This window comes from Rhinoraja longicauda, chromosome 22, assembly GCF_053455715.1.
Source record: "Rhinoraja longicauda isolate Sanriku21f chromosome 22, sRhiLon1.1, whole genome shotgun sequence".
Lineage (NCBI taxonomy): Eukaryota > Metazoa > Chordata > Chondrichthyes > Rajiformes > Arhynchobatidae > Rhinoraja > Rhinoraja longicauda.
Window position 1 is genome coordinate 14,973,160 of NC_135974.1, and position 19,965 is coordinate 14,993,124.

The 19,965-nt window shown below is 47.9% G+C and overlaps 1 protein-coding gene across 2 annotated transcripts in view; it reads right to left on the reverse strand.

Annotated features, from left to right (window-relative positions):
- Window positions 1–19,965, reverse strand: part of LOC144604415 (protein CBFA2T1-like) — a 117,560-nt gene that overhangs the window by 17,022 nt on the left and 80,573 nt on the right. For both annotated transcript variants that reach the window (XM_078418804.1, XM_078418805.1), the window contains exons 3-6: window positions 19,645–19,874; window positions 18,272–18,361; window positions 9,049–9,227; window positions 1,023–1,249 (exon numbers count right to left, since the gene is read on the reverse strand). In XM_078418804.1, coding sequence (XP_078274930.1) covers window positions 1,023–1,249; window positions 9,049–9,227; window positions 18,272–18,361; window positions 19,645–19,874 — 726 coding nt within the window. The remainder of the gene's footprint in view (window positions 1–1,022; window positions 1,250–9,048; window positions 9,228–18,271; window positions 18,362–19,644; window positions 19,875–19,965) is intronic.

The following is a 19,965-nucleotide window of genomic DNA, read 5'->3' on the forward strand; positions in this document are numbered from 1 at the left end:
AGTGAAATTCTTTCTTTGCTTACATTTCAGTAAATTATTACTTTTATAAACACAATCCCAGATTAAGTCTCTTTTCACTCTGGTTTATTTCACTGTAATGTTGTATTCTTAATGGTTTAATGTTTTATGCTTTATTCTTAATTGTTTACTGTATGTTCGTGTTGTTACTTGCGAGCGGAGCACAAAGGTACATTCCTTGTATGTGTACATACTTGGCCAATAAACGTATTCATTCATTCATTCATTCATTCATTCATTCATTCATTCATTCATTCATTAATTCATTCATTCATGCATTCATTCATTCTTAAGTGTATAGACTTTGAGAATGGCATCAAACCCTGGCGACTCTTGTATATGGTCTCAGTGAGTTATTTCTATGCACTCTGTACTTAATCTGGGATTGTGTTTATGGATAGGAAAAAAAGAACTTCATTGTACCTCGGTGCATATGATAATAAAAAACATTGAGCCATTAACCATTGAACCATCCCTCTGCTATAGCAGCTGATTGTGCACACTCACTATGCGTAAACTGCAATACAGGCTCTCTCCAGAGCTGCTGTTGACAAAGATGCAAAGAACCAGCAAAAGCCCATGAGGGGAGACCTCATTGAAATTTACCGAATAGTGAAAGGCCTGGATAGAGTTGATGTGGAGAGGATGTTTCCACTAGTGGGAGAGTCGAGGACCAGAGGCCGTAGCCTCAGAATAAAAGGACACACCTTTAGAAAGGAGACGAGGAGGAATTCCGAATCTGTGGAATTATTTGCCAGTGGAGGCAAAGTCAATGGATATTTTTAAGGTGGTGATTGACAGATTCTTGATTGGTACGGGTGTCAGGGGTTACGGGGAGATGGCGGGAGAATGGGGTTGAGAGGGAGGATAGATCAACCACGATTGAATGATGGAGTAGACCTGATGGGCCAAATGGCCTAATTATGCTCCAATACTTATGAAAAGCTTTGAGGCGATAGAGATTGCTCCCATGCCATGCTTCTGACAGTCGATGCCCCACTCACCGTGATGTCTGTGCCGGTCTCTGTACTCAGGAAGTCTCTGTGGGTCTCGGTATAGGTGGCTCATGGCCACGTCATCCAGGCTGTAGTGTTGCAGGGGGGGAGGAGTTGGGTGCAGTTGCCCGTTGGGTGGGGGTGGTAAGGAGACACTTGGGCTGTGGCGCTGGGCGGGACTGATGGTACACACCCTCTTGGCTGGAGGATCTCGGTCAAAGCCGTTCTCTTTGTTCCTGAGGGAAGAATATCAACGCTTTCAGGAGGAGGAAACACCGTTTACAAACCCGACATGTTGGCTAGGAGCCTCCACAAGAAGATTCACTGCTCCTCACGATGCACCGAGAAAACAGGCAAGATCCGGATAGTCTTCCCTGGAATGCCAGAGGTTGAAAGGACATCCGATATAAGTATATGAAAGGCATAGATAGTGTAGGTATTGTAAGACGCTGTAAGGCGGCAACTCTACCGCTGCGCCACCCCGAATGTCATTGTATTGACAACGGAACAATGAACATCTAACTTGCAGCAGCTTAACAGGCCTGTAAATGCAATACGGTTGGATAATATATAACAAACAAATATTCAATAAGTTAATACCAGACCAAAAAAAACCCTGGACCTCAGTGCAACCAAAGACAATCTATAGATCCACAAGACATAGGAGCAGAATTTGGCCATTCGGTCCATCAAGTCTACTCTGCCATTCAATCATGACTGATCTATTTTTTCCCTCTCAACCCCAATCTCCTGCTTTCTCCCCGTAACCTTTGAAACCCATACGAGTCAAGAATCTATCAATCTCTGCTTTAAAAATACCTAATGATTTGGCCTCCATAGCCGTCTGTGGCAATAAATTCCACAGATTCACCACCCCCTGGTTGAAGTTCCTCATCATCTCCGTTCTGAAGGTACATCCTTCAGTTCATTGTTGAGGCTAGTGTTGTGCAGTGTTCGAGAGCCAAATGGTTGTTGGAAAGAAGCTGTTCTTGAACCTGGTGGCCATGGTTTTCCGATTCCTGTACCTTCTTCCCAATGTTGGAAGTGGTGAGAGCATGGCCAGGGTGGTGTGGGCCTCTGATGATATTAGTGCCTCCTGTAGATTCCTTCTATGGTGGGGAGGTCAGTGCCTGTGATGGACCGGGCAGTGTCTACCACTCTCTGTAGCCTCCTTCATTCCTGGGCATTCGATTTACCAGTGCTGGTGTACGGAGGTGATTGCCGGTTGGCACGGACTCGGTGGGCTGAAGGGCCTGTTTGCACACCGAATCTCTAAAGTCTAAAGACAATGAAACACTCTTGACTTGCAACAGTTAACAGATTTCAACTGAACTCTCTACCTCTTAAACCATCGTCCTTTAGGACACTCTCACCTCTCGGGTGCTTTTTGCTCAGCTCTTCTGATGTGATGTGTTATGTTGCGTTGAGGTCAATCTCTGCTTGACAATGCCTACAGGAAGAGACTTGGCAGGTTTTGCTTTGTGAAGGGTGTTATATAAATTCCAAGAATTGCTGTATGATTTGAGAAAACGATTCTTTGTTCAAAGGAGAAAAGAAATCTACAACTCCTTCTTGGCAGAAAATGCATTTGAGGCTGAAATGGTCAGGGCACTAAGAATTTCGTAATCTCTTAGTCATAGAAACATAGAGCACGGGAACATGCCCTTCAGTCCAACTTGTCCATGTCGACCATAATGCCCTGCCTCGTCTTACATTTGGCCCACACCCCTCTAAACCTTTCCTATCCATGTGCTTAGTTCAGTTCAGTTTAGTGATATAGCATGGAAACAGGCCCTTCAGCCCACCGAGTCCACGCCACCCACTAATCACCTGCACACTTGTTCTATCTTAGACCTTAAGGACAATTTACAGAAGAAAATTAACCCACAAATCTGCTTGTCTTTGCAATGTGGGAGGAAACCAGAGCACCCGGTGAAAACCTACACGGTCACAGGGAGAATGTACAAATTCCGTAGAGACAGCACCAGTAGTCAGGATCAAAACCTGGTCTCTGACACTGTAAGGCAGTAACTCTACTGCTGTGTCACCGTGCCACAATTTGTCCAAGTGTCTTCGAAATGTTGTTAAAGCACCTGCTCAACTTCCTCCTCTGACAGCTCGTTCCATATATCCACCACCTGCTGAGTGAAAATGTTGCCCCTCAGCTTCTTCTCACCTTAAACATAAGTCCCCTGGTTTGGTTTAGTTTAGTTTAGAGATACAGCGTGGAAACAAGGCCTTCTGCCCACCAAGTCCACACTGACCATCGATCACCTGTACACCAGTTCAATTTTATTCCACTTTCACATCCTACAGACCAGGGGCAATTTACAGACGCCAATTAATTGGCTACGGGTTTGAGCTGTGTAAATGGTCCTCAGTGTGTCGGGAGTGGATGCAAAATTGTAATATCATAGAACTAGTGTGAATGAGTGATTAATGATTGGCTTCAACTCGGTGGACCAAAGATCTTTCAATCAATCAAACTCTTATATAATGTAATAAAAAGGAACTGCAGATGCTGGTTACACAAAAGATAGAGGCAAAATGCTGGAGTAACTCAGCGGGTCAGGCAACATCTATGGAGAAAATGGATAGGTGACGTTTGGGTCAAGACCCTACTTCTGTGACCTTATAATCTTATACAAGCTTTCACCACCCCAGTCGCATTCACCAACCTTCGCTGTTCCAAACAGAAAAAATAGACTTCAGCTAGACTTTCCTCTTGATTAAATTTTTATTTTCTGCCAACACCATAGTAATACTGAGTACAGGGTGAAGTTTAGGATTAGTTTAGTTTATTGTCCCATGTATCGAGGAATAGTGAAAAGCTTTTTGTTGCATGCTAACCAGTCAGCAGAAATACTGTACACGATTACAATCGCCAGGTAGATGACTAAGGGAATAATGTTTAGTGCAAGATAAAGTCCAGTAAAGTCTGACTGAAGATGGTCCAAGTGTCTCCAATGAGGTAGATAACAGCTCAGGACTGCTCTCTAGTTGGTGATAGGATGGTTCAGTTGCCTGATAACAGCCGGGAAGAAAGTGTTCCTGAATCTGGAGGTGTGCGTTTTCAAACTTCTGTACCTCTTGCTTGATGAGAGAGGGGAGACGTGGGAGTGACCGGGGTGAGACTTGTCCTTGATTATGCTGGTGGCCTTGCCGAGGCAGTGTGAAGTCTAGATGGAGTCAACGGAAGGGAGGTTGGTTTGTGGGATGGTCTGGGCTGCGTCCACAATTCTCTACAATTTCTTGCTGTCTTGGATGGAGCTGTTCCCAAACCATGCTGCGATGCATTCTGGTGGCACTCTGGTGTCAGGACAATAGCCTCCTCTTGAATGTCACTAAAACAAAGGAGCTGATTGTGGACTTCAGAAGGGCTAAACATCCAAGGACGTACACGCCACTGGAGATAAATGGGTCTATTGTGGATAGGGTGAGCAGTTTCAAATACTTGGGAGTCCGCATCGCAGAGGATCTGACGTGGGCAACGCACATTGCCGCACTGGTGGGTAAGGCTAAGCAGCGCCTTTACCACCTTAGACAACTGAGGAAATTCAGAGTGTCGCTGAGGATCCTTCATTGCTTCTACTCTGGGGCTGTAGAGAGCATCCTGTCCGGCAACATTACAGTCTGGTTTGGGAACAGCTCTGCCCAGGACAGGATGGCCCTGCAGAGAGTAGTGCGTTCGGCAGAACGCACCATGGGAACTACACTCGTCCCCCTGCAGGACCTATACATCAGGAGGTGCAGATCCAGAGCAAGCAAGATCATGAGGGACCCCTGCCACCCCAGTAACGGACTGTTCCAGATGCTACGGTCAGGCAAACGCCTCCGCTGTCACGCTGTGAAAACGGAGAGGATGAGACGGAGCTTCTTCCCACAGGCCATCAGGACTGTCAACTTTGATAACCCCAGAGACTAAATTTTTGTCGACACTTTTGGTGCTATGTTTAGTAACTTATTAACTTTATTTATTGTAACTGTAATTATTTTTGTGCACAACCCGCAGGCATTGCCACTTTCATTTCACTGCACATCGAGTATGTGTATGTGACAAATAAATTTGACTTGACTTGACTTGACTTGATACAATGCTTTCTACGGCGCACCTACAGCATGACTGGACTTGCATCACAGGTCTCTGAAACATTTTAGTCAGTGTGACTCAATGATGAGCTGAAGCCAAACCAGAACCTTTCACCGTTCCAGACTCAATGCCCATTGTCATCATAAGAACTGCCTTGTCCAATTCTGGTGAACTATTTGTTCTGGTATTTCTATTCTGTAATCTGACTGGAATGTCAAATACTCCCCCACCTCCTCGACTCCACTCGTCCCAGTCCCCCTCCCCTCGCCCAAACCAGTCTCCTCTGCATTTTGAAACGGATAAATGCCGCTTGGATCAGATCCAATCTCACAGAGTTCTCTCATCAGCTGAAACAAATGCACACGGTACCACTTGAGGATTGCCAGTGCCGGATGGCAACATGGACTTCTGTACACTTGGCTCATCCAAAGCAAGGCACCACCACTGTGGTTTCCAAAACAAAAGTCTATTTGTATTTTACTTTACTTTAGCGATACAGCGTGGAAACAGGCCCTTCAGCCCACCAAGTCCACGCCGACCGGCAATCACCCCGTACACTAGCACTATCCTGCAGACTAGGGACAATTTACAGACGCCAATTAACCTATAAACCTGCACGTCTTTGGAGTGTGTGAGAAACCCGAGCACCCGGAGAAAACCCACGCGGTCACAGCGAGAACGTACAAACTACGTACAGACAGCACCCGAGGTCAGGATTGAACCCGGGTCTCTGGCGCTGTGAGGCAGCAGCTCTACCGGCTGCACCACTTTTGCAGGCCTGCCAAATGTTTCCAGTACTAGTTGTCTTTACATTGGTGCAGGCCATTCAGTGCCAATGCAGGCATGGGCGCGTTAGGGTGGCACAGTGGGAGAGTTGCTGCCTTACAGCACCAGAGACCCGGGTTCGATCCTGACTACGGGTGCTGTCTGTACTGAGTTTGTACATTCTCCCTGTGACCGTGTGGGTTTTTTCCGGGTGCTCTAGTTTCCTCCCGCACTCCAAAGATGTGTGGGTTTGTAGGTTAATTGGCTTCTGTAAAATTGTAAATGGTCCCACATGTGTGTAGGATAGTGCTAGTGTGATCGCTGGGTCAGCACGGACTCAGTGGGCCGAAGGGCCTGTGTCCACGCTGTATCTGTATGAGGAACAACATTTTCACCCAGAGAGTTGTGAATCTTTGGAATTCTCTGCCACAAAAGGCAGCGCAGGCCAATTCATTGGATGTTTTCAAGAGAGTTAGATTTAACTCTTTGGGCTAACAGAATCAAGCAATGTGGGGAGAGGGCAGGAACGGGGTACTGATTTTGGATGATCAGCCATAGTCATATTGAATGGCGGTGCTGGCTCAAAGGGCCGAATGGCCTACTCCTGCAACTATTTTCTGTTTCTATCTGTAAAGTCTAAAGTCACACCTGGAGGAACAGGTACAGTCAGATCATCACATTACTCCAAGGGTGTGACCAACTGTCAGGGTGTAAAGGTTTATAGAACTGTTGTCAGGGTGGAGTGTTGGTTGCTAGGAAGCACTGACTAGGGAGGGTCTGCTTCTTTTGAGAACAGAAAAGGCACAATTGACGTGCATGAAATTCCAAAACACCTCGAAAGATAAAAGTTTTCCCACCAGCGATGGTAATTGGGGATCGATGTTTAATGATTAGAGTCATTGAGTCATGCAGCATGGAAACCTGCCCTTCGGCCGACTTAAGATACCTCATCTACGGTAGTCCCACCTGCTTGTGTTTGGACCATATCCAAATCTTCCCTTCTCCATGTACCTCTCCAAATGTCTTTCAATTGTTGTTATACAATCTGCCTCACAGGGGCGGTACGGTGGCGCAGCGGTAGAGTTGCTGCCTTACAGGGCCAGAGACCCGGGTTCCATCCTGACTGTACGGAGTTTGTACGTTCTCCCTGTGACCGCACGGGTTTTCCCCGGGTGCTCCGGTTTCCTCCCACACTCCAAAGACGTACAGGTTTGTCGATTAATTGGCTTTGGTAAATATTGTAAATTGTCCCTTGTGTGTAGGATAGTGCTAGTGGACAGGGATTGATGGTTGGCGCAGACTCCGTGAGCCCAAGGGTCAGTTTTGGCACTGTATCTCTAAACTATACTTCCTCTGGCAGCTCGATTCATACACCCTCCACCCTTTGTGTGAAAATGTTGTCCTTCAGGTTCCTATTAAATGTTTCCCCTTTCACCTTAAACCTATGTTCTCTGGTTCTTGATTCCCCGACTGGGTAAAAGTTCACCCTCTCTATTCCTTTCATGATTTTGTACACCTCCATGTGATCACCCCTCATCCTCCTGCACTCCAAATAGAGCCCTAGCTTGCTTAACCACTCCCTAGAGCCCAGGCTCTCGAGTCCTGGCAATGTCCTCGTGAAGGATTAATAAGAATCAGAATGGAGGTAAAATAAAGATTTTCTTTGAGCGAGTAGATGATAGGTGGACGTGGCAGAAACTGCCAGCATATATAACAGATAATTAGGAGAGCACATTTCTTTTCTAATTGTCTTGATGTGATCTACAAGGCTATGGGCCAAGAACAGTATTCCTTGGAGTGTAGGAGCTTGAGGGGTGATGTAAGAGAGGTGTATAAAGTCATGAGGGGAATAGATAGGATGGATGCACAGAGACTTTTACCCAGGGTATGGGGAATCAAGAAGCTTGGGCGGCACAGTGGCGCAGCGGTAGAGTTGCTGCCTTGGAGCGCCAGAGACCCGGGTCCGATCCTGACTGCTGTCTGCACAGAGCTTGAATGTTCTCACCGTGGCCACGTGGGTTTTTCCCAGATGCTCCGGTTTCCTCCCACATTCCAAAGACGTGCTGGTTTGTAGGCTGTTAATTGGCTTCTGTAAATTGCCCCTCATGTTTGGGATTGAACTCGTCCACAGGTGATCGTTGGTCGGTGTCGACAGTGGGCCAATGGGCCTGTTTCCACACCGTATCTCTAAATTAAAGTAAACTAAACTAAACCAAACCAAACCAGGGAACATGGGTTTAAGGTGAAAGGGGGCAGGATTTAAAAGGAACCTGAGGGGCAACTTTTTCACTCAAAGGTTGGTGGGTATATGGAACGAGCTGCCAGAGGAGGTAGTTGAGGCAGGTATTCTCACAGCTTTTGGGCAGGCACATGGATAGGAAACATTTAGAGGGGTATGGGCCAAACGCAGGCAAATAGACCTAGCTTAGATTGGCATCAAGATCGATTTGATGAGTTGGGCTGAAGGACCTGTTTCTGTGCTGTACCACTCTATGACTAACTGGATTCATCACAATGTCTCTTTTCTAATTGTCTTGTTTCCAACTACAAATGGTTGTGGAGGCCAAGTTATTGGGTATTTTTAAAGAGGAGATTGATAGATTTCTTGATTAGTAAGGGTGTCAAAGGTTACGGGGAGAAGGCAGGAGAATAGGGTTGAGAAAGAAAGATAGATCAGCCATGATTGAATGGCGGAACAGACTCGATGGGCCGAATGGCCTGATTCAGTTCCTATGATTTATGAACATGAAGACATGGACAGAGGGGTTGAAGATAGATGCAAAATGCTGGAGTAACTCAGCGGGTCAGGCAGCATCTCTGGAGGAAAGTGATAGGTGACGTTTTGGGTTGAGACCCTTCTTCAGACTGAGAGTCTGGGGAAAGGGAAACTAGAGATATAGAAGGAATCACAGAGGGGGGTGCAGTGAGAGAGTGTTGGCCTTGTGCAAGGGTTACCGGGGTATAAAGGATTCAATTACAGAGGATTCATTGACTTGGTTTGTAATAGTACGGACAACATCTTCTGATGGCTCTAAGTTTGAGATAAGGCCAACGTTAAGAAACTGTGGTGGTGGATTAAAAAAGGTCTGGCCTTCATTTTATGTCACTTGTGTGTGAGGGCAAGGATAAACTTGAGGTGAGGGGCCGGCGGGTGTGTCGACCAGCCAGCATTCGACCTACCTCTCTGGGCTGCTCCTCTTGCCGTTCTCGTTGACCTCCAGGAGGTCGGTTGAGTTAACGGGGGACGTGGCGTTGGCGTTCAGCAGCAAGTGCTCGTGTTGTGCCAAGTACTGGGCTGGCGTCTGCTTGGCAGTGCGGGCACAGTGCAGCAGTTCCCTCTGCAACAGGGGCAAGTTGGCCTGGTGGACGACAGAGATAGAGAGAGTTTAGTTTAGTTTAGTGTTACCGGGTCTTAGGCAACACAAAGCATTTCACTGTACCTCGGTACACGTGACTATAAAGAATCAACAAATGTCACTAAATGTCATCATTTAGTTTATTACTAGACCAAGTGGACCCGTTGGGCCCAAACCTCTCCTGCATTGGTGCAGCACTCTCTCTTCCCACCTCCCCCCTCCCCTCCAACTACCCCCTACTCCCCTCCCCTCCCCCCCTCGCCCCTCCCCTCCAACTACCCCCTACTCCCCTCCCCTCCCCCCCTCGCTCCTCCCCTCCCCCTCCCCCCACTCCATCCCCCTCAACCCTTTTATCCCCCCTCCTCTCTCCCTCCACCCCTCCCTTGGAGATAGATTTAAACTTTAAAATGTATAAAAATATAACACTGATTTCAATGAAACTTCTTCCATTTGCACCAAAGGGACGACGGTGAGTAAGGTGGGCCTAACATTGTCGCGCTATCGTGTACCGTTTTGGCTGTAGTTCAGGAACAAACAAACAAACAAACGAGAGTTTTAGTATATAGATTCTCAAGTGTACCGAGGAACTGTGAAAAGCTTTTTGTTGCGTGCTATCCAGTGAGCGGAAAGACTACACATGTTTACAATCAGGCCATCCACGGTTTACAGATAACGGAGAAAAGGAATCACATTTAGTGCAAGATAAAGTCAAGCAAAGTCCAATTTATGATCGCCTGAGCGTCTTCAATTAGGTAGACGGTAGTTCAGATTTATAGGTTAATTGGCTTCTGTAAATTGTTCCTATTGTGTAGGATTGTGCTAGTGTATGGGGGTGATCGCTGGTAAGTGAAACTCAGTGGGCTGAAGGGCATGTTTCTGCATTACTAAATGAGACTAATCTAAAAACTAAAACTAATCTCTGCATTCACCAGTCAAGCTGTGAATGTGTAGGATGGTACTGGTGTACAGTGATCGCTGGTCAGCGCAGGCTCGGTGGGCCGAAGGGCCTGTTTCCACACTGAATCTCTAAGCTAAACTGATCATGGTTGGCGTGAACGATTTGCACTGAAGGACTTGCTTCCATGTAGGATGACTCTATGACTCTCCTAACAAACAATACAGAACCCTGTTACAAGTCAGCCAACAGTAAGATCTACTTTAGCTAATAAATAGCCTGCATCTAATAAGAGCAACCAGATAAAAGCGAGGATTTCTGTTTCGGTACATACAACAAAAAAATCTCTCTTGCCGTGAAATGATGAAGTGTAGAATGTCACGCCACTCTCAGCAATAAATTGAGTGGGTGTGGTATGGTGCAATGGATGTATGATTATGTTACCCGGACAACCAAGTCTCAGAAGTTGCTATTAACTTACTTGGAAGATTCAGACTGAGTTAAGCAGAGGACCAGAAAAGGATGAGACCATTCAGCCCGACTCTCCATGCTGTTCCTTACATTCAAGCTTGCATGCACCCGTCCTAATCCCCTCACATGCTTCTCAGACTTAATATGGTGCAGTGACGCAGCGGGTAGAGCTGCTGCCTCACAGCGTCAGAGACTAGGGTTTGATCCTGATCTCAGGTGCTCTCTGTGTGGAGTTCGCACGTTCTCCCTGTGACTGCGTGGGTTCTCTCCAGGCGCTTCGGTTTCCTCCCACATCCCAAGGACGTGCGGGTTTGCAGGTTAATTGGCCCTTGTGTGTAGGGAGTGGATGAGAAAGTGGGATAACATTGAGCTAGTGTGGATGGGGGTTCATAAGTGATAGGAGAAGAATTAGGCCATTCGGCCCATCAAGTCTACTCCGCCATTCAATCATGGCTGATCTAACTCTCCCCCCAAAACAATTCTCCTGCCTTCTCCCCATAACCCCTGATGCTGATCGATGGTCAGCATGGATTAAGTGGGCCAAAGGGTCTGTTTCTACACTGTATGTCTGAAGTCTAAACAACAGCTTCCATTTGCATAGCATTCTGTGATACAGCGTGGCTCCAGGCCCTTCGGCCCAACTTTCCCATGCTGACTAAGATGCCCCACCCACACCAGTCCCACCTGTCCACATTTGGCCCGTATCTTATGAAACCTTTCCTTTCCATGTATCTGTCCAAATGTCCTTAACCCTTTTGGTTCAGTGGCTAATTTAAGATAAAAGTGTGAGCAAGGTGACCTAGATGTGGTTTGAATAGATAATCTGGACAAAACACGGTGAAAGGGTTCACAAAGAAACCTGGCGTCTCAGCAGTGACTTCCAGTGCTGGGTTTGGTGCAGATACCCTGCCGGGACCACCACTCCTACCTGTGGTCAGGTAGCAATGTGTGTGTGCACACGCACACATGCAATCACATACGCATACATGCAAACACACACAGCCACATGCATGAGCGAACACATACACACACAGCCACACACATGCATATATCTACACAAGCCACACATGTGCACATACACACAGCCACAACCACATGTGCACATACACACTGCCACATGTACACACCCACATGCGCAAAAACACACATACATGAAGGCACACACCCCCATTCGCACACGCATACCCACTATACACACACACACGTCCAAACACACAGCCACATATGCACACTCAAAGAAGAGGGCACATACATACACTCTACACATGTACCCATCGACACACAAGCACACACTCACTCGTGCCTGCATGCACTCACCTCTCACACCCACACATGCATGCACTAAACAATGCACACCCACCCACCTGCATACCCACCCATGTTGCACACTCACAAACACCGACACACACATGCGCACACACATTCACACTCACACAAACACACATGCGCCTGCAGTCATGTGCATACACACACCATCCCCACACGGACTCTTGCAAACTCTGCACAAGTTTCCGACTGAACAGCCAGCTACACAGTTATGCAGATAACTGCACGGCAGCGAATGTCCCTGGGCAAAATCAAAGACAATGAAAGCTGGCTAATGTTGATAGGAATGGGTTGCAAAGTCTGACTGGTGCTAATGTCAGCAGTGGACCCGGTAATTGAAATGGCTTCCATTATCCTTGCACTGAGTAATGTGACACGCTGCAGATTGGAATAGGAGTCGGAGGGTTACATTAGTGTAATGAAAGGCAGAGTCAGGAGCAGGCACATCCAGCTGCTTCCCTCATTGAAGATTCAGCTCAAACATCCAAACACATATGGTCGATGTCATTTGCTCTTCCCTTGGAGAGAAGGTGATAACGTTTTGAGCAAAAAAAAATCCTCCCATTCGAATGATTGCTGCTAAGTGATATGGTGCCCAGATGGTGCGAGATACGTCTATGGGAAAAATACATTTACATTGCGGCTTCACACTCAGGCTCTGCAAGAGATATGACACACACAGACACATAGATACACACACACGCACACATAGATACACACACACGCACACAGACACATAGATACACGCACACACACATAGGTATGCACACAAGCACACACAGATATACATGCAGACACATAGATACACGCACACACACACACAGATATGCACACACACAGATATACATGAACACGGAGATACACACACATAGATATGCACACACAGATACACACACATAGATATGCACACACGCACACAGATATACATGCACACAGATACACACACACATAGATATGCATACACGCACACACAGAAATGCACGCAAAGATATGCACACACACAGATATCCACACGCACACACAGATATACATGCACACAGAGATACACACACACATAGATATGCACACACACACACACAGATATACATGCACACAGAGATACACACACAGATATACATGCACACAGATACGCACACGCACACAAAGAGATCTAGGTGTCCTTGTTCATCAGTCACTTAAAGGTAGCATGCAGGTGCAGCAGGCAGTGAAGAAAGCTAATGGCACGTTGGCCTTTATGACAAAAGGAGTTGAGTATAGGAGCAAAGAGGTCCTTCTGCAGTTGTACGGGGCCCTAGTGAGACCTAGTGAGTACTGTGTGCAGTTTTGGTCTCCAAATTTGAGGAAGGATATTATTGCTATTGAGGGCGTGCAGCTTAGGTTCACTCGGTTAATTCCCGGAATGGCGGGACTGTCGTATGTTGAAAGACTGGAGCGACTAGGCTTGTATACGCTGGAATTTAGGATGAGAGGGGATCTTATTGAAACATATAATATTATTAAGGGATTGGACACATTAGAGGCAGGAAACATGTTCCCAATGTTGGGGGAGTCCAGAACCAGGGCCCACAGTTTAAGAATAAGGGGTAGGCCATTTAGAACTGAGATCAGGAAAACCTTTTCAGTCAGAGAGTTGTAAATCTGTGGAATTCTCTGCCTCAGAAGGCAGTGGAGGCCAATTCTCTGAATGCATTCAAGAGAGAGTTAGATAGAGCTCTTAAGGATAGCGGAGTCAGGGGGTATGGGGAGAAGGCAGGAACGGGGTACTGATTGAGAATGATCAGCCATGATCACATTGAAGGGCGGTGCTGGCTCGAAGGGCCGAATGGCCTACTCCTGCACCTATTGTCTATTGTCTAGAATATGCACACATGCACACACAGATATACATGCACACAGAGAAACACACACACACACAGGAGTGCACACACGCACACAAGGTCGAGGGGGCGGGAGGCGCTGCCGCTGGCAGACGTGAGGAGTGGGCCCGTAGGTGTTGCCTCCAGCGCCTGCAAAGTCGGCTGCAGGAGGTGCCCCCGGGCGGGACGCTGAGCGGCCGGGCGAGGAGAGAGCGAGGGGCGTCGGGTGGCGGGACTGCAGCAGCCTGGGGCTTACCTGGAGCAGGGGTGCTCTAGTAATTCCAGCATGTGGACTTCCGACTTTGTAAATGGCACCAAAATATGGCGATATTGTGGTTTGTGCAAAAGAATTTCACTGTGTTGTGACAGATCATGGATTGTCTTTCTGCTGACTGGTTAGCACGCAACAAAAGCTTCTCACTGTACCTCTGTACACGTGACAATAGACTCACTGTGTTGTGCAAGTGTGACAATACGAAACTACTGAACCATTGAACACACACGCACGCACACGCACACGTCATCCCTTCCCTCATGGCAGTGCAGATCCCACAAGAAAACCAATTCAGGCAAGACAGCACAGAGCAGCCTTGCCACTGCAGAGCAAGTTAACCCAAATGTCTTCAATAAAAATCGAAGCGGTTTAAAATTAATGTATGAATCCAGCAAAAAGATGTTGCTGAAGATAGACCCAAAATGCTGGAGTAACTCAGCGGGTTAGGCAGCATCTTTGGAGAAAAAGGAATAGGTGACGATTTGGGTCAAGACCCTTCTTCAGACAGGTCAAAAATTCTGGAGAAGGGCCTCGACCTCGATAGGTCACCTATTCCTTCTTCTCCAGAGATGCTGACTGACCCGCTGAGTTACTCCGGCATTTTGGGTCCATCTTTGGTGTAACCCAGCATCTGCAGTTGCTTCCTACACAAAAAAAAATGATGCTGCTGATGTGAGCATAAAAAGCTGGAGGTGCTTGAGAAGTGGGTTTAAGTTGGAGACACAAGCAACTGCAGGTTTTAATTTACAAAATAATACACAGATACAAGGGGGGGGGGGGGGGGGGAGGGAGAGAATGCAGGGTTACAACCCAGCGGTTTGAACCTATACTTCTCTAATTTCGAGTAACCCCTGCATTCCCTCCCTCCCTCCCCTCTCCCACACCCTCATCACCTACCAGTTCCACTGTTTGCATCTTTCTATCCCTTTGTTGTCACCTCTTTCCCAGCCAACAATGGGCCATTATGGGCCTCCACCCTTCCTTGGTCATCTGTCGCCAGTCATCCTTTGTTCTGGCCCTTTCTTACCTCCAGTTCCCTGCCCTATACTTTCAGTCTGAAGAAGAGTCCCAACCCGAAACGTCACCCATCCTTTGTCTCCAGAGATGCTGCCTGAGCCGCTGACTTACTCCAGCACTTTGTGTCTATCTTCAGTCAGGATGAGTCACTGGCTTACATGTTAATTGGTGTGCAGAGACGTTCAGACCAACATTGGACCGGGGCCACCGTATCACAACGCTGCTGCACTTCACCGAGAACATCGGTGATTGCAGATTGATTTACGACACATAGATCTCGGGGAAGGCGCTATCATCTCCATCTGAGTTGTCCTCACCTGTCGAGCTGAGAGCAATACTCCCAGGAACAAGGAAATAGCTGTAGCAGTTTCAATTGGTTTAATGTTTAACTGGCAAATTAGGATGTTCCCCATTAGGTTTGCACAAAAATGATTAAAAACCCAGCTGATTCAATCTGCCTACTGACGGCCGAGATTAACTGGAGAACACCTCTAATTATTCACAAATGCAAATCCTCTGGGTTGGTTTTTTTCCGGGGGTTTCTGTTGAAAACTTGTTTTCTCTTTGTGACAAGGCACTGTGTACGATGTATCAAACCTGAAATCTAGCAGTAATGACCTCATTTGTCCCAAAGTCTTGTTTCCATGTGATAATTGTGTTTCCTTATCCTAGCGGTAGAGTTGCTGCCTCACACTGCCAGACCCGGGTTCGATCCTGACTATGGGTCCTGTCTTTGCGAATTTTGCATGTTCTGCCTGTGGCCGTGTGGATTTCCTCTGGGTGCTCCGTGTTCCTCCCACATATCAAAGACGTGCGGGTTTGTTAGGCGAACTGGCCCTCTGCAAATCGCCCCAAGTGTGTCGGGAGTGGATGAGAAAGTGGGATAACACAGAACTAGAGTGGACGGGTGAGTGGCCAATATGATTCACTAAAGACACAAAATGCTGGATGGGTCTGGCAGCATCTCTGGAGAACATGGATAGGTGACGTTTCGGGTTGGGACCTTTCTTCAGACTGACTGCTGGGAGGTGGGGGGGGGGGGTAATGGGGAAGATGGCTGGAAAGCAGGAGGGGCAGGTAATAGACCAAAACAGGTGAGGTGAGGGGGGGGGGGGTTATTTGATAGGCAGTTGTTTGGACAAAGTCCAGAGATGAAAAGTTAAAAGGTGTAAGACAAAAGGGATTGAAGAGTCGCAAATTGTGAAGCTGAAGGGGGAAGGAATGTAGGTGGAAAGGGAGGAGGATGGGGAGGGGAGAAATAGGTGCAAGTCCAGGTTGGGCACAGGGTAGATGAGGGGGAAGAAGGGGAGTGTTCAAGGGGGAAGGAGGTAGTTTAGTTTAGTTTAGTTTATTGTCACGTGTACCAAGGTATAATGACCTAGATTGGTGAATTCAATATTCATATTGCGGGGTTGTAAGCGACCAAGCAGAATACAAGGTCAACTTCCCCCAAAGACATCAGCCATGGAGAGTGACTCAACAGTCAATCTTCTCTTACACTACAATTGTTGCACTTATCTATGATCGTACTAACCTGTAGTGTGATTGGTGTGCTTCCCGACAGGTCGCGGTCGAGGCCATGCCTGACCACAGGCCTGGCTCGCTGCCGCGGTAACGAGAACCAGCCCGGAGAGGTTGCTGCCGAGCCCGGCCTCTGTTCATTCCGTGGACCGTAGCAGAGGGAGTCGGACAGAGGGCCGGGGACCCAGCGGACCCAGCGGTGGGAAGACAGTGCAGGGTCTCGACGGTGGAGGCCCCTGTTGCAGCCTGGGGCTGCTAGCCGACCACAGGCCCGGCTCCCTCAGAGAGGGAAGGCTGCCGAGCCCAGGCCCCATGCTCACCCCGCGGACTGGAAATGGGAGAGAGGGTGGAAGGACAAGGCGACGGCTGCTGGGCAAGGGGTCCGGTGAGAGTCTTACCTTCTGCACCCTCGAGGCCGGCTGTGGGAGGCGCCGCCTGGGGAACAAGTGCTGAAGAGGGCCGTGCAAGGAGAGGGGGACAACGGTTTACAGGACGACGGGAATGGAGGTGGTGGCTGCAACGGGCCTTTGTGGCCAGCTGGGACAGTAAAATGGCACCAAAATGGTGCCTCTTGCACATGGACTCAGTGAGGCTGGTCTGTACATTCTGTACTAACCATGGGATTGTGCTTATGTACTTAAATCTTGCTGATCTGTATGTAAGCATGTATTTCCCTGTACCTGGTACACGTGACAATAATTAAACCATATTACTGGATTCAATGCAAAACAAAGATTTTCACTGTGCACATAGGTACACATGATGATAGAATATCACCCTCAACATCACGTCAGAACTGACTGCCAATTCCAAAAGGATTATTTTGGACTTCCCAGGAATTGAAAATTCCCCCACCCACCAAAATAAAAATTCCTACCAAAATAAAACATGCAGGAACTGTAACCTATTTCTTCCATTATAGTTAATCTTTTACAAAATTATTGCTGATAGGTGTAAAGGTTAGGTGGGAGACAATGATGTAATGGAGTGACCAGGGGTTCCATTGATAAGGGATCCGGGACCTAGGTTGGATATAGTGGGGAAGATGGAGGGTTGCGGGTCGGGGGGGGGGGGTTCACTTAATAAATACTCCCAGAATGTGTCCAGCGTTTTTGCAGGCTTGCCTCCTCTGTTCAATTATTGTTTCGATTAGTTGAGAGATACAACTTGGGAGACAGGCCCATCGGCCCACTAGGTCTGCGCCGACCAGCAATTCCCGCACACTAGTTCTATGTTATCCCACTTTCGAATCCACTCCCTACACGCTAGGGACCAATTAACCTATAAACCAGCACCCGGAGAAAACCCTCGGGGTCATAGGGAGACCATAGAAAATCCATATGGGCAGCAGCCATAGTCAGGATCGAACCCGGGTCTCTGGCGCTGTATGGTAGCAGCCCAACCGCTGCACCACTGTGCTGACCATTATCTTGGTGTGAGTGATTCTTTGAAGAGGAACAATCATAGTGCAAGGAACTTTCTTCATGGTCGTATCCAAAAAGTTCATAGCAGAGTAGCATAGCAGAAGTTCAATTGAGGTGTGCTTGTGGAGTTCAACATGGGACCTGCATTGATAACTGGTTGTCAGGTATATTGGAAACACAAGGAAAATAAAAACCTTTCCATCACCATTTCCATAAAAATGCCCTCTCAGGGTACATTCTTAAACTGGAGGAGACTGCATTACCTTTAGAAAAGGAATTACAAAGGGCCGCAATGGGAAGTTCGTTGCTTCTTGCAGCTTGGAGTGAAAGTCTTCAATGGTCACCGTTGAATTCTGCAAGTGCAAGTGAGAGAATAAAAGAAAGTCAGATAAGTGTTTCCATAAAGTGCCCAGGGGCAGTTTTTGGCCAAGTTAAGCATTTAAAAAAAAAATTCAAACTTGAATGTGACTCTTGTGTACTGATTCAGTGTGTTTTACACTCTGATACTTAGTGTGATTCTGCCTAATGTACAGTAGGATTGTCACTGAAGGCTTAGAGAGTTCGGCACGTCCCGAACAACTCTCACCTACTTCTACAGATGCGCCCGAGAAAGCATTCGGGATGCATCACAGCATGGTTTGGGAACAGCTCCATCCAGGACTGCAGGAAATTGCAGAGAGTTATCCAGACCATCATGCAAACCAACCTCCCTTCCATCGACTCCATCTACACTTCACGCTGTCTCGGCAAGGCCACCAGCATAATCAAGGACCAGTCTCACCACGGTCACTCCCTCTTCTCCCCTCTCCCATCAGGCAAGAAACACAAAAATGTGAAAATGCACACCTCCAGATTCAGGGACAGATTCTCCCCAGCTGAAGGCAACTGAACCATCCTCTCACCAACTAGAGGGCAGTCCTGACCGACCCTCTACCTCATTGGAGACCTTTGAACTATCTTTAATTGGGCTTTGTGTGTAGAAAAAAACTGCAGATGATGGTTTATACAGAAGATAGACACAAGGTGTTGGAGTAACTCAGCAGGTCAGGCAGCATTTCTGGAGAAAAGGGATGGGTGACATTTCAGGTCGGGACCATTCTTCAGACTCCCCAGTCTTTTTCTCCAGAGATGCTGCCTGTCCCGCTGAGTTGCTCCAGCACTTCGTGTCTGTCTTTAATTGGACTTTACTGGCCTTTATCTTGCACAAAAAGTTATTCCTTTTATCCTGCTTCTATACACTGTGGACGGCTTGATTGTAATTGTGCTTGGTCTTTTCTCTGGCTGGATAGCACGCAACAAAAAGCTTTCCAGTGTACCTTGGTACAGGTGACAGTAATAAACTAATCAAATGTAACTAAAATTTACATTAAATTAAACTAAACTAGACGGCCACCAGCTCTGTTTTTACAACCCTTTACCCCCGGCAGCAATACCCCAGCTTCCTACTCCCCCCCCCCCCCCCCACATGCCCTCCCCAGACCCACCACTCCCTCCCCCCCCCACATGCCCTCCCCAGACCCACCACTCCCCCCCCCCCCCACATGCCCTCCCCAGACCCACCACTCCCTCCCCCCCCCACATGCCCTCCCCAGACCCACCACTCCCTCTCCCCACACCCCGTGGTGAAGTCCCTCACCACCAGTGCCAGCACCAGGCTGCGCACGCGCTCGCCGATCTCCGGCGAGATGTCATTGCCAAACTGCTGTAGGGTGGTGAGGAAGCGCTTGAGCTTGCTGAGCTGCCGGGCACCGCAGGTAGCAGGGAGCTGCTGGCTGGCCAGCAGAGGCGACGGGCCATTGGTGAAGCGCTGCGGCGGCGAGGGAACCCCGTTCAGCGCAGGGGGAGAATGCTCCACCCCGTTGGGCACTGGGGAGAGAAGCACACGGACACACACGCACACGAACACACATGCACACAAACACACGGACACACACGCGCACACACGAACACACGCACG